At 43.8% G+C, this 12,635-nt stretch overlaps 2 protein-coding genes across 4 annotated transcripts in view; one reads left to right on the plus strand and one right to left on the minus strand.

The window, feature by feature from the left end:
* The window catches only part of FAM237A (family with sequence similarity 237 member A), a 39,618-nt gene extending 27,237 nt beyond the window's left edge, over window positions 1–12,381 (plus strand). The window contains exons 2-3 of one of the 3 annotated variants that reach the window (XR_012154373.1): window positions 9,628–10,222; window positions 10,556–12,381. The gene's annotated coding sequence lies outside the window, so the exon portion shown is untranslated. The other 2 variants (XR_012154372.2, XR_012154371.1) reach the window with 2 other exon arrangements.
* Window positions 1–12,635, minus strand: part of DYTN (dystrotelin) — a 64,766-nt gene that overhangs the window by 21,394 nt on the left and 30,737 nt on the right. The window contains exons 11-13 of the mRNA XM_073306616.2: window positions 11,162–11,232; window positions 3,554–3,713; window positions 1,739–2,243 (exon numbers count right to left, since the gene is read on the minus strand). Of these exons, the coding sequence (XP_073162717.1) occupies window positions 1,739–2,243; window positions 3,554–3,713; window positions 11,162–11,232 (736 nt within the window). The remainder of the gene's footprint in view (window positions 1–1,738; window positions 2,244–3,553; window positions 3,714–11,161; window positions 11,233–12,635) is intronic.

Below are 12,635 nucleotides of genomic sequence, written 5' to 3' on the forward strand. Positions count from 1 at the left end.
GTGCTGGGGACTGCTGGGTTGCCATCTCTATGAAGTTCCTGGCAGCCTCGAACGTGTCAGGAGTGGACAGCATGTCAAACTCCCCAATTTGGCTCTCTCGTCCTGGGGGGTCCAACAGAATTGGAGTCAACAGTTCTGCCTGGATGGCCAAAGTCAACAATACCGGCTGTCCCTGAGCAGGAGTTGAGTGTCCCGATGTGGGACGCACTCCACGGGCACCATTGTGCTCCACTGCTTGGACAGTCAGCAGGTGCCCCCTTTCAGCTCCTTATGCAGCACCGGTGAGTGAAATTGGTGCTGAGAAGTCGACAAACTTGTCTTCAGTGCCAGAGAGTAGTGGTGCTGCAGGTCTATGGGCCCCAAATCCTTCGCTGCCACCGCAGCCTCCCTTACTGAGGCCGGTGCGCTCTGCACTGAAGTGCTGGGCTTGGATCCTGACGCGGTCTGAGCCAGCTGGGGATGGAAAGCTGACTCCATAAGGACAAGCTTAAGTCTAAAGTCTCTCTCCTTTAGTCCTTGGGCGGAAACTCCTGCAGATTTTGCACTTGTCAGTTTTGTGGGTTTCCACCAAGCACTTTAAGCAGGAGTCGTGAGGGTCTCCCCTGGGCATAGGCTTCTGGCAAGACTCACAAGTTTTGAAGCCTTGAGACCAAAGCATACCCCAGTCCCTGGAGGGTAGTAGGATAACGGGGTGGGGGGTATCCCCCAATAGAAATTTATCTACGAACTAATTAACTAAAATACTAGAAAGAACTAAGTAGAACTATATACAATACAAGAATAACTGTTCACTAGGAGAAGAGCTTGCCCAAGGCAAGAGAACAAAGTAGCTTCAAAGACCGTCACTGGTGGTAAGAAGTAACTGAAGAGGCAGCAGGTCAGCAGGGACCTATATTCACTGCCATAAGGGCACCACTCCAGGGGGCTCCACAGCCGACCCGACAGGTACCACTAGGGGAAAAACCTTTAGACAATTCTGCACGCAGCGTGCACACACCTACTTGGAATTGTAATGAGTAATCACTTGAAGAACTACAGGTTCCTCAGAATGCCATGTCACTCTCTCCTTAGTAATTTACAGTGCCAGGAAGCACATCTAACACAAATATCCTGAGACCTATTGTCTCCCATGCATTTCAGATTTCCATGTAAAAGCTTTCTGCTAATGTCAGGGGATGCAGTGAGGTTTAGTTACTGCACATCTAGAAGTAAAAGACACTTATGTGACACAAATTATCTAGTTGTTAATATACTGTCTCACCAAATTATATTCAAATTGATGAAAAACAGCAGGTGCCATCATTACATACTCTGCGACTTCTGTGAAGAGGGGATACGAAGGACACATCCCCGATGTTTAAAGAATGGATGTGAACTCTGTGGGCATCCTTTTTAGAGTAATTTTGAACCAGCGAAAGAAATTCAAATGAGATCTCAAATTTGTAGAGAAGGGTGCAAATAAGTGCAGCACCTGACTGACTCAAAGTGTAAATATAAAGGCACCTCATGCTAGACTCAATGGACTAAATTCTCTGTTGGTGTCAAAGGGTGACACTTTAAGTCAGTGATGCTTCACTCATTTACACCAGAATAGAGTTTGGTCCATCAGGTCTGATTCTCCACTCACTCACATATGTGTCCGGCGTAGCGCCAATGAAGTCTATAAACTATGCTGGATTAAATTGGATGTAGGTCAGAAGACAATCAGGCCTACTATCTGTGACTTTAGAACTCTTACCTGGTTGCAGTTGGAGAGATAAAGCATCCTTCAGCTTCAGCACTAGCTGCTGCAGTTCCTTCTCTTCATTCACCTCCTTCTCATTAAATGGCAATTCTGCTGCAGTGGGACTAGAAGCTGTGGTCATAATTCCCTGGGTAAGGTTCCTGGTCCTTTCAGGTTGTGATATCCCCTCCTGATCTGTCTGAGGAATTCCCTTCTCTTTTGATTTTTCATGCTGTCTCATTAGGGGATTGCCATTCTGCAGGAATATTGACCCCAAAGTGGTACCTGATGATCTCAGGTTCATTGCAGCTGGATCAGTCTGAGTCTGTAGTAACTTCCTTTTTTCTGCAGTGGAGGAGGGATCCAGGGATTTCAACTCAGTGAAGCTAGTGGGGATGGGTTTTGCCAGAGCTGAATCTGATCCATTGTGAAGCTTTCTTTCCTTCCAGGGGTCCTCACTTTTTGGCATCATATTTTGACACAGTACAAATGAAGGATGGTTTGGTGGTTGTAACATTGCCTGAAATGAACACAACACAGGAAACCTCTTGCTTATAAAGCTTGATACAAAGCCAATGGAAGCCTGTTAAAGAGGTAGGATGGTTTTGTAGTTAAAGAACTGAAATGAGACTCAAGAGATCTGATTTCAGTTCCTTCCCATCCCTACCACAGACATCCTGTATGACCTTGGGCAAATCAGTGAATCTCCATGACTCAGTTTCTCCACCTGTAAAAAGAGGATAGTAATGCTTCCCTTGTCGGTCTTGATTAATCAGGTTGTAGCTTTTCAGGACAGGGACTTTCTCTTCATATGTTTGTACAGCACTTAGCCCAATGGAGTCCTGATCATGGCTGGGGACTTTAGACACTACTGCAATATAACAACAAATCAACAGGAGTTATTCCATTGACTTCAGTCGATTTTGGATCAGGCCCATAAAAGTTTGGTGTCTATCACGAAACACCATCTCTGCCTTTTTCTTCTTCTAGTGACTCCTGCCTGATTTTCAGTGTCTTGGGTCTAATTTTATTGTACATAGGTTTCCTTCCACAATTTTCTATGTCTCGATTTATTGCAACTTCAGTCTCAAGATACTGTATCTTACTGTGCCAGTAAAAAGGGGACATCACAGTAGCCCAAGATTTAATTTGCTGGAAAATTATTCTAAAAGAATTTAACTAAGAATATAGGCAGAGTATATATACACGCACACCCACACCCATGCAATGTGTGTGTGTGTGTACATATGACTCATGCAAACAAATTGCATGTATATCCAGCTGTATGTATTTGCATAGCATATGGACTAATATTTTAGAGGTGAGAACATCATTTGAACTTTAGAAACCAAGGGTTACTTTAAATGAATCAGAATTAAAATATTCCAAAAGAAAAAGGCAAAATAAGATATTGATCCGCAGCAAGTAAAGACTTTCCTTTAATTATCTAATTCTTATGTAAGATTGTTCTTTAGACTGCACTGTCTAGTGATGTGTCCAGTCTTGCTTAAGATGCATTGAGCAATTCTCTTTGGAGCCTTTTTTATGGTTGGAATTTGCACAGAAAGGGTGTTTACTCAGCTGTTCACTCAGCTATTTATTATTAATTATTACTCTTATTTATTTATTTGTACTGTGGTGGTGCCTATGAGCCCCATTGTACTAGGTGCTGTTCAAACAGAACAAAAATAGCCCCTGCTTTCTATCCATCTATCGATAAGAGACAACAGGGGGAGCACAAAGTAACAATGAGACAATGCTGGTGCGCAGTGGTCAGAACATGTCAAAGCCAAATTGTTGTCAAGATTCTTGGTACACTGTTCTCTGTACCTTTATTTCCTGCCTCATTTGCTGCAGCTCCATCTGCACACTCTCATGGTTTGCTATCAGGACTTGGAGCTTTGCTTCTAGTCTGCAGCTTTTGTCTTCCTGGGAGTTGTGGAGGAGCAGCACCTTGTCTTTCCATTTGTTTAACTGCTTTCTCAGGTACCTGCCAGGCAACAGGGGGACAGGGGAGTTACTGGACTAAATTATCTTCCATGCACACTCCTTAATGCACAGCACAAGAGAGGACAAATATTGCAGCTTGGCTGGTGCAAAGGGGCTATAGCGCAGGTATAAGAACCTTCCCATCCAGGGTGCAGGGGCTGAGCTGTCTCCACAGCAGCCTATACACAGGGACATTCCAGGAAGCCCAGGACATGGGGAGGATGGAGAAGGTGTGGCCAGGATGGTCCTGGGCTCTGGTGATTCAACATTCCTGGAATGGCCCATGGGGCTGTCACAACAGAGACAAGAGAAGAGCTGCCCTCCTCTGTGCCTGGGGTCAAGCCAGCTCCTGCTAGCTCTCAAAGTGGGGAAGTGCAAGCTGTCTGTCCTGGCCCAACCACAGGGATGAATCTGCCCCATTGTTCCTTGATGATGATCCTTCTTGCTAAGGACCTTCTGTATGGCCTCCACTGATTGCACAGAAAGTTTCTATAGAAGCCACTGTCCTTGGAAAGATGAGGTTATTGCAATCAAAAGTGCTACCCCCACACATACTAGAGCAGGATAATTAGAGACTATGCACATAATATCTACTCAGGGTAGACAATACATAAATACCACCCATTTCTCTAATATAGAGGCAGACTCTTGCGGAGAAGTGCTGCCCACAGGATAGCAATACAGCTTTGTCTTGCCCACTGCTGAGGCGGAGCGAGAGATATAAAAGCTGGTTAGCACTGGAGCAATAAGACAGCTGCTGTATATTGCTCAATTGAAATAGTTATCCCCACTCTTCTATTACATCCAAGAGTTCTATTTATTAACTTTCCATTGGATAATGTGTTGGTTCACATAAGCAAGAAGCAATGGTGTTATAAATCAGTCTTTTACTAAATGGTTTCTTCCAGCTCTATTTTTGAAAGAAGAAATACATTAATCAGTACGTACTCAGAAAAACCCACACTAGGGGTAAAGACAGAACTCATCTGCTCACTTTCCTCATGCCAGTAGCCCCACTGACCCCTTCAATGGGATTATACATGTCAGCTGAGCAAGATTTGGCCATAAGGCTTGTAAGAAGTCTGGACATGCAAAGTTAACACTAGTATTTGGATCTGGGTTTAGAAAAGGTTTTCCTGTCCTTGCGAGAATTTTCTTTCAGATTTTTGACATTTTTTCCCATCCTGAGATGGGATAAAAAGTCAATCTCAAATTTTTTTTTGTGAACCAATGGTCTGAAAACTTTTTTGGATCAGATCAATTGAAACATCTCATTTTGATACCGACCTTTCAAATTTTTTTAAAACTTATTTTAGTACAAATTAAAATTTCTAAGCAAAAAGTCATTTTGAATCAGAAAATGAACAGATCAACATTTCCTGATTGGAAAAATGTTTCATTGGAAAATTCTTGACCAGCTCTACTAGTCCTTTTAATAGTCCTTATATTTCAGCATTTAATGGCTCTGTCCTGTGCGGTTCTGAGCATCTTTAGCAATTTTTTTTCCCATAGATATTTAGGTCAGAAGGGACCATTATGATCATCTAGTCTGACATCCTGCACAACGCAGGCCACAGAATTTCACCCACCACTCCTGCAAAAAACCTCACACCTATATCTGTGCTATTGAAGTCCTCAAATCGTAGTTTAAAGACTTCAAGGAGCAGAGAATCCTCAAGCAAGTGACCCATGCCCCATGCTACAGAGGAAGGCGAAAAACCTCCAGGGCCTCTTCCAATCTGCCCTGGAGGAAAATTCCTTCCCAACCCCAAATATGGCGATCAGCTAAACCCTGAGCAAGATTCATCAGCCAGATACCCAGGAAAGAATTTTCTGTAGTAACTCGGATCCCACCCCATCTAATATCCCATCACAGGCCATTGGGCCTATTTAATTACCAAAACCATGTTATCCCATCATACCATCTCCTCCATAAACTTATCGAGTTTAATCTTAAAGCCAGATAGATCTTTTGCCCCCACTGCTTCCCTTGGAAGGCTATTCCAAAACTTCACTCCTCTGATGGTTAGAAACCTTCGTCTAATTTCTAGTCTAAATTTCCTGGTGGCCAGTTTATATCCATTTGTTCTTGTGTCCACATTGGTACTGAGCTTAAATAATTCCTCTCCCTCTCGGGTATTTATCCCTCTGATATATTTATAAAGAGCAATCATATTTCCCCTCAACCTTCTTTTAGTTAGGCTAAACAAGCCAAGCTCCTTGAGTCTCCTTTCATAAGACAAGTTTTCCATTCCTCAGATCATCCTAGTAGCCTTTCTCTGTACCTGTTCCAGTTTGAATTCATCCTTCTTAAACATGGGAGACCAGAACTGCACACAGTATTCCAGGTGAGGTCTCACCAGTGCCTTGTATAACGGTACTAAAACCTCCTTATCCCTACTGGAAATACCTCTCCTGATGCATCCCAAGACTGCATTTTTCACGGCCATATCACATTGGCAGCTCATAGTCATCCTATGATCAACCAATGCTCCAAGGTCCTTCTCCTCCTCCGTTACTTCTCTGTTACTTCTAATTGATGCATCCCTAGCTTATAACTAAAATTCTTGTTATTAATCCTTAAATGCATGACCTTACACTTCTTACTATTAAATTTCATCCTATTACTATTACTCCAGTTTACAAGGTCATCCAGATCCTCCTGTAGGATATCCCTGTCCTTCTCTAAATTGGCAATACCTCCCAGCTTTGTATCATCCGCAAACTTTATTTCTGTTCCCATTCCTGTCAGCAAACGTTCACCTGAGTAACTTAACCTGTGCGAGTATTTCCACTGACTAGGAATGAAGGGGACTGCTCCTGGGAGCAAAGTTACTCATTTTCCTGTTTACGGAATCGGGTCTTGAGCAGGGTTGCCAACTTTGGTTGGATGCATTCTTGGAGGTTTCACCACACGACACAATCTTTAAAGATTCATCTTTAATTCCTGGAGACTCAGCAAGTATAGTCTTGAGTCAGGACAGAGTACATTTCCGAAGGAGCAGGCTTCATATGCATCATCTCAGCTACCATTAACTTCAGTGGGAGCTGAAGATGTTCAGCATCTCACAGGACTGGCCCCTATGGGTATATCTACATTGCAATGTAAGCCTGAGCTTGATCTTGGGCTCCATCCTAACACCCCTTGCATCTACACTGCAATTGCTCTAACCCAGGACTCAGTCCCAGGACCCCTCAGGGCTGCAGGGTCTAAGCAAATGGAGGAGAGGAAGGTGATCAGGAACGGTCAACATGGATTCACCAAGGGCAAGTCATTCCTGACCAAGGTGATTGCCTCTATGATGAGATAACTGGCTTTGTTGATATGGGGAAGGTGGTGGATGTGATATATCTTGCTGTAAGCAAAGCTTTTGATACGGTCTCCCACTGTGTTCTTTCCAGCAAGTTAAAAAAGTATTGATTGGATGAATGGACTATAAAGTGGATAGAAAGCTGGCTAGATCATCGGGATCAATGGGTAGTGATCAACGGCTCGATATCTAGTTGGTAGCTAGCATCAAGCGGCGTGCCCCAGTGGTCGGTCCTGGGGCAAGTTTTGTTCAACATCTTCATTAATGATCTGGATGATGGAATGGATTGCACCTTCAGCAAGTTTGCAGATGACACTAAGATGGGGGGAGAGGTAGTTATGCTGGATGGTAGGGATAGGGTCCAGAGTGACCTAGACAAATTGAAGGATTGAGCCAAAAGAAATCTGATGAGGTTCAACAAGGACAAGTGCAGAGTCCTTCATTTAGGATGGAAGAATCCCATGCACCACTACAGGCTGGGGACCGACTGGCTGAGCAGCAGTTCTGCAGAAAAGGACCTGGGGATTACAGTGGATGAGAAGCTGGATAGGAGTCAGCAGTGTGCCCTTGTTGCCAAGAAGGCCAATGGCATATTGGGCTGCATTAGTAGGAGCACTGGCAGCAGATCAAGGGAAGTGATTATTCCCCTCTATTCAGCATTGGTGAGGCCATACCTGGAGTAGTGCGTCCAGTTTTGGGACCCCTGCTATAGAAAGGATGTGGACAAATTGGAGAGAGTCTAGCAGAGGGCAGCAAAAATGATTACGGGGCTGGGGCACATGACTTATGAGGAGACACTGAGGGAATTCAGCTTATATAGTCTTCAGAAAAGAAGAGTGAGAGGGGATTTGATAGCAGCCTTCAACTTCCTGAAGGGGGGTTCCAAAGAGGATGAAGCTAGGCTGTTCTCAGTGGTGGCAGATGACAGAACAAGGAGCAATGATCTCAAGTTGCAGTAGGAGAGGTCTAGGTTGGATATTAAGAAACACTATTTCACTAGGAGGGTGGTGAAGCACCGGAATGGGTTACTTAGGGAAGTGGTGGAATCTCCATCCTTAGAGGTTTTTAAGGCCTGGCTTGACAAAGCCCTGGCTGGGATGATTTAGTTGGTGTTGGTCCTGCTTTGAGCAGGGGGTTGGACTAAATGACCTCTTGAGGTCTCTTCCAACCCTAATTTTCTATGATTCTATGTTGGCCCCTGAATCCACCATGAGGACTGAAGGCAGCCAGCAGCAGGCTCCAAGTGAAGGGCATGAAGTGACTCTCTTAATGAAACCAGTCCCAGAGCAGGCTGTGGATCAGCATCAACAGTGAGTTCTTGGTCCCTACTTGGAAGAGCTGTTTGATCCCCCTGCCCGAGGAACAGCCCACTGCCAAAATTTGCAACAAACACGGTGCAGTCTGAAGCGGCCCCAAAGCCCAGTAAGTGTATGATTCAAATTTACAGTTTATTATTACAGTAATGGGAGGGATTTCTGCTCTAAGAAGCAATGTAAAAATAAGTCCCAGATATCAGCATGTGGCCAATAATGGTGGATTGTAGCACAGCACCGTGGTGTTTGCCTTCCCTTCCCCCCACTTGTTTAGTTCAAAATGGCAACCTGAAATTTCAAAGATTCATAAACAGCTGTAAAGGTTATTGTAGCTGTTAAGTCACAGATGTTTGCTAGGGTCATTCATGATTTCCCTTCAGCAATAAGAAATATCCCACGCTGTAATCATTCCTCCTGGGTCTATACAGCTGCCTGTGAACAGCGAACTGAGCATGTGTGTTTGGGGTAAAGTCTTCTATTTCCAAATCTAGCTCATTTCTGTTAAGCGTAATCCATGCAGTCTGCGGGTCACAAATTCATTTCTCCAAAGTACGAGTGGGGCATCAGTTTTTCCCCAGAACTATGCCAGGTGCAGGGTGGAGAAAAGCTGCAGATTTTAGCGTATTTGTATGCAGCAGTAACAGGGTAAGCCAAAGGTGCTGTGTCAGCTCTTAAGGTTAATTCCTTCATGGATTCTGACCCAATCCTGGCTGCTGATAGCTGCATGCTTTTCCTGAAGCAGGAGCTCCACATAGATAGTCACATTGTGGGGAAGGGCATATTTTCCAGGACCTCCCTGCCCCGTATAGCTGACTAGTCCACCCCACTCTCAGATATGCTGTTTGGTCACTATATGTTTGAATACTTCAGCTGCATACACTGTATGTTTCCCTCCAGCAGCTTGGAATAACATGTCCCTCTGCCAATAGAGCACCACAAGAACACTTATGTCATCTTCCAAAATATGAAAGACCTGAAATGACAGAAAAAGCCTTTTGCAGCAAGGGCATTATACACACCTCTCCTCCTCCCCTGCATGACAATTAGTTACGAAATTTTTATGAAACAGAAAAAAGTTACAATTTTAAACTTACCATTGTCTTCACACTTCTGTAACTGTGACTAACAAGGCTGTGTTCAGAGACAGCATGAGGACTGAAGCCTTCCCGTCACAATATGTGTTCACTTTAGAAATGTTACATTTTATGTTCTTGAGATTCCACCATAATTAATTCTGTGCTCCTCCACTGAGCTACTTTAGACAACAATCCTTTTTCTTGTCCTATTTCAGGACCCTCAACCTCTACTGCCTGCTGTTCTTCAGGAATTCGATCCCTGGCCCAAGATACCTTCACGAACCATTCCAAAAGGAAGAGTTTCCATGACAAAGTTATGGTTGATGATCTTAAGAGGGCAGACGAGCAGGTCTGGTACCAGAAGAAGAGGGATGAAAAACTGAAACAACAGCATACTGACAGGCAAGAGGAAAGGCTGGGGCTCACCACCCAGGTAGAGAACAGGGTTTCAGCGAGGGGGCTGGCACTTGGAAAGCAGTTCTTGGAACAGGAATGGTGGCTTAGGGAGGGAGACAAAGCTCAACAGGGAACTGTTTCAGCGATTCCTGTCCATAATGGCTGCCAGAATACCATCTCCTGTTGCCTCCCCCACACCACAGCACGACCATCCTGCAACATACCTCAGATTCATACAGGATTCAAAAGCAGTGGGACAGGACAACTAAACTCCATGCAGCCTTCCTTCTTCAACTCTTCTCTAATGGAAACATCCACCTCCCTACCCCACTGTCAAGTGAAGGGAAAATGTGTAAAGAGGGGAAAGGAGAACATGGGGTGAGAGGACATGTAGTGGCATGGGGATTGTGTCAGGTATTAAGTATTTCCTCTGTGTGTGTGTGTGTGTGTGTGGTTTTGTTAAGGCAGCTGGTCTGACCAACATTGTGTGAGTGTTTTGCTATTTTAAGACTTGTTTACAAATAACATGCTTCATGTTTTCAAAAAAGTTTATTGCTATCAATGCATCACATCATGCAATCATGATTTGGGATAATAAAGCTGCATTCTAGGGGTTATTTCCAACTTGTGTTCTGGAAAAGGCAGAAGATTTTGCTTGTATTAGTAGTAAATTTAAATGATAATATTATAATAATCTAAAAAAGGACTTGGAAAATTGTTATTTGTATTTTTTTTTATCTTTTGCAGGGACGATAGGAGCTGAACTATCTTGCTGTGTTCATGAGGAGCCAATAAAAACAGCTTTATTCTTGTAACAATATTTAAAGAGAAATTAATAAGTGACAACATATATTAATGAGGTTCTCTGACATGGCTCTTGAGAACATGAAAAAGAGAATAAGAGGCCACAATTAACATATACTGCATTTAATGGTATATATTACTGACCCATGTGTAAGGCCAAACTCTTCCCTGGTGTAAACTGGCACAGTTTCTTTGACTTAAATGGAACCATGCCAATTGACACCAGCAGAAAATTTGGCTCATTAAATTGATGCCCACATGACAGAATTAAGACTTGCAAGCTGTCTCACTGAATAATGCACACGAGAGCTGTAGCCCAGCATTTGACAGCTAGAAAAAATCCAAGTGGACGGACGGACACACACACAGACACACACACACTGCACAAGGTTAAAAACCTTTCTCTTGCTTTGGTCTGGTTTAGGGTTGGAAATGAAGGGTTGGGACTGGAAGGAAAGAAGCAGTAATGTTTATTCAAGTTGTCTGGTTTTAATATTAAAACACTTATCTCCATTTGGCTTCAGCTTTGGTGTTAACACACTTACCCACCTCTTCTCACTGTGAAGGGCTTTGATGGATTCATGAGCTTTTAACAATTCTGCCTTAATAGAGGCTATTGCCTATGGAAGAAAGAGAGAAGATTCTGTTTTGAATTTTACCAGTGTGGTGTTTGTAATCATATTTGCTGTGTAAACCTTGCTGTAAGCAGTAATATCACATTTAGGATATGTCTACATTACAGTTTTTGTCTTGAGTTATTTGACTGCCATGAACTTGAGGTATTAGCACATTTCGAACAGTCTGGATACTTCTCTATGGATCACACTTTTCCACTGTGCCTGGAAGCAGATCCTCAGGAACCCCTAAGCATCTTGATTTAGCGCATGTCTGGTACAGTTCTGGTACATCCTATATCTATCTTCCGACAAAACAGGACTCTAGGACTTCCAATCTGTGTCTTTTAAAGCAGCACTGAAAAACCAGCATGATGTCAGTGTAGAACACAAAAGGAGGATAAAGCTTCTCAGAAAGAATTCTCAGCCCATGGAGAAACTAAACAAGTCAACAGCCAGCATGACAAAACCCCAGGCTACCTCACCAGATGGAAAAAGAATACACTGCAGGAACCCAAAGGTGGCAGTCCTGTCTCTCTCTCTTCTGAAATGAATGCATGCCTGACAATGAGGTGAAGTGCTCTTGACTTGAATATCTGCAGATGCTCACAGCTGCTACTGCTGGTACATGGTGGCTGACAGTGTCTCATGTTCTCCATGGAAGTACAGCTCCTGAAGAGAGGCATGGGTGTGATGGCAAAATAGATGAGCTTATATACGGGGATTGATTCTCAATTACTCCATTCTGGAGCTGGGGAAGAGACAGAGGGGTGGGGAGGCAAAATTGGCCTTGACCTCTTTTGTGCTCCCCATAGTCTAGGGCTATGCAGAGGCTGCCTAACCTGAGGCTACTCTAACTTACATTCTGATTCCCATGGCCCCTGGAAAATAAGGCAATACTGTTGTGCAATGCATTCACCTCCACCCACTCCCAGCATGCCCCTAACATGGCTGCTGGGCAGGGAGCAGAGTTGGTTTAGAGCCTTTATGGCACTTCTACATTGGCTGGAGAGAATCACTACTCTGGACATATCTTCAGAGGGACTATTTCTGCTGCCTTTATGCTGTCATGATGGCACAGAATGGCCCAAGCCTAATTGAGATTCAGGCCTATGATGTCTTTCCTTAAACTGTTGCTTTCAGAAGGGAGAGGTGATGGTATTTTGACCACAATCTCAGTGGAGCCTGTCATGTGCTACTGTAATGCAAATAAAAATGAATAACAGAACAAATAACCCTGCAGTGCAAATAGCCGTGTGTGCTACCACATTCAGGTAACGAGGCCCAGATTCACAAGGGGACATAGGAGTTGTGGTGCTCAGTGTTACAATGCCTGACTTTTAGGCGCATAACAAATCACAGGAACAACACTGTGATCCACAAATCCTGAGTTGTGGGCTAGGCTTCCG

The sequence above is a fragment of the Lepidochelys kempii genome, chromosome 11 (assembly GCF_965140285.1).
Source record: "Lepidochelys kempii isolate rLepKem1 chromosome 11, rLepKem1.hap1, whole genome shotgun sequence".
NCBI lineage: Eukaryota > Metazoa > Chordata > Testudines > Cheloniidae > Lepidochelys > Lepidochelys kempii.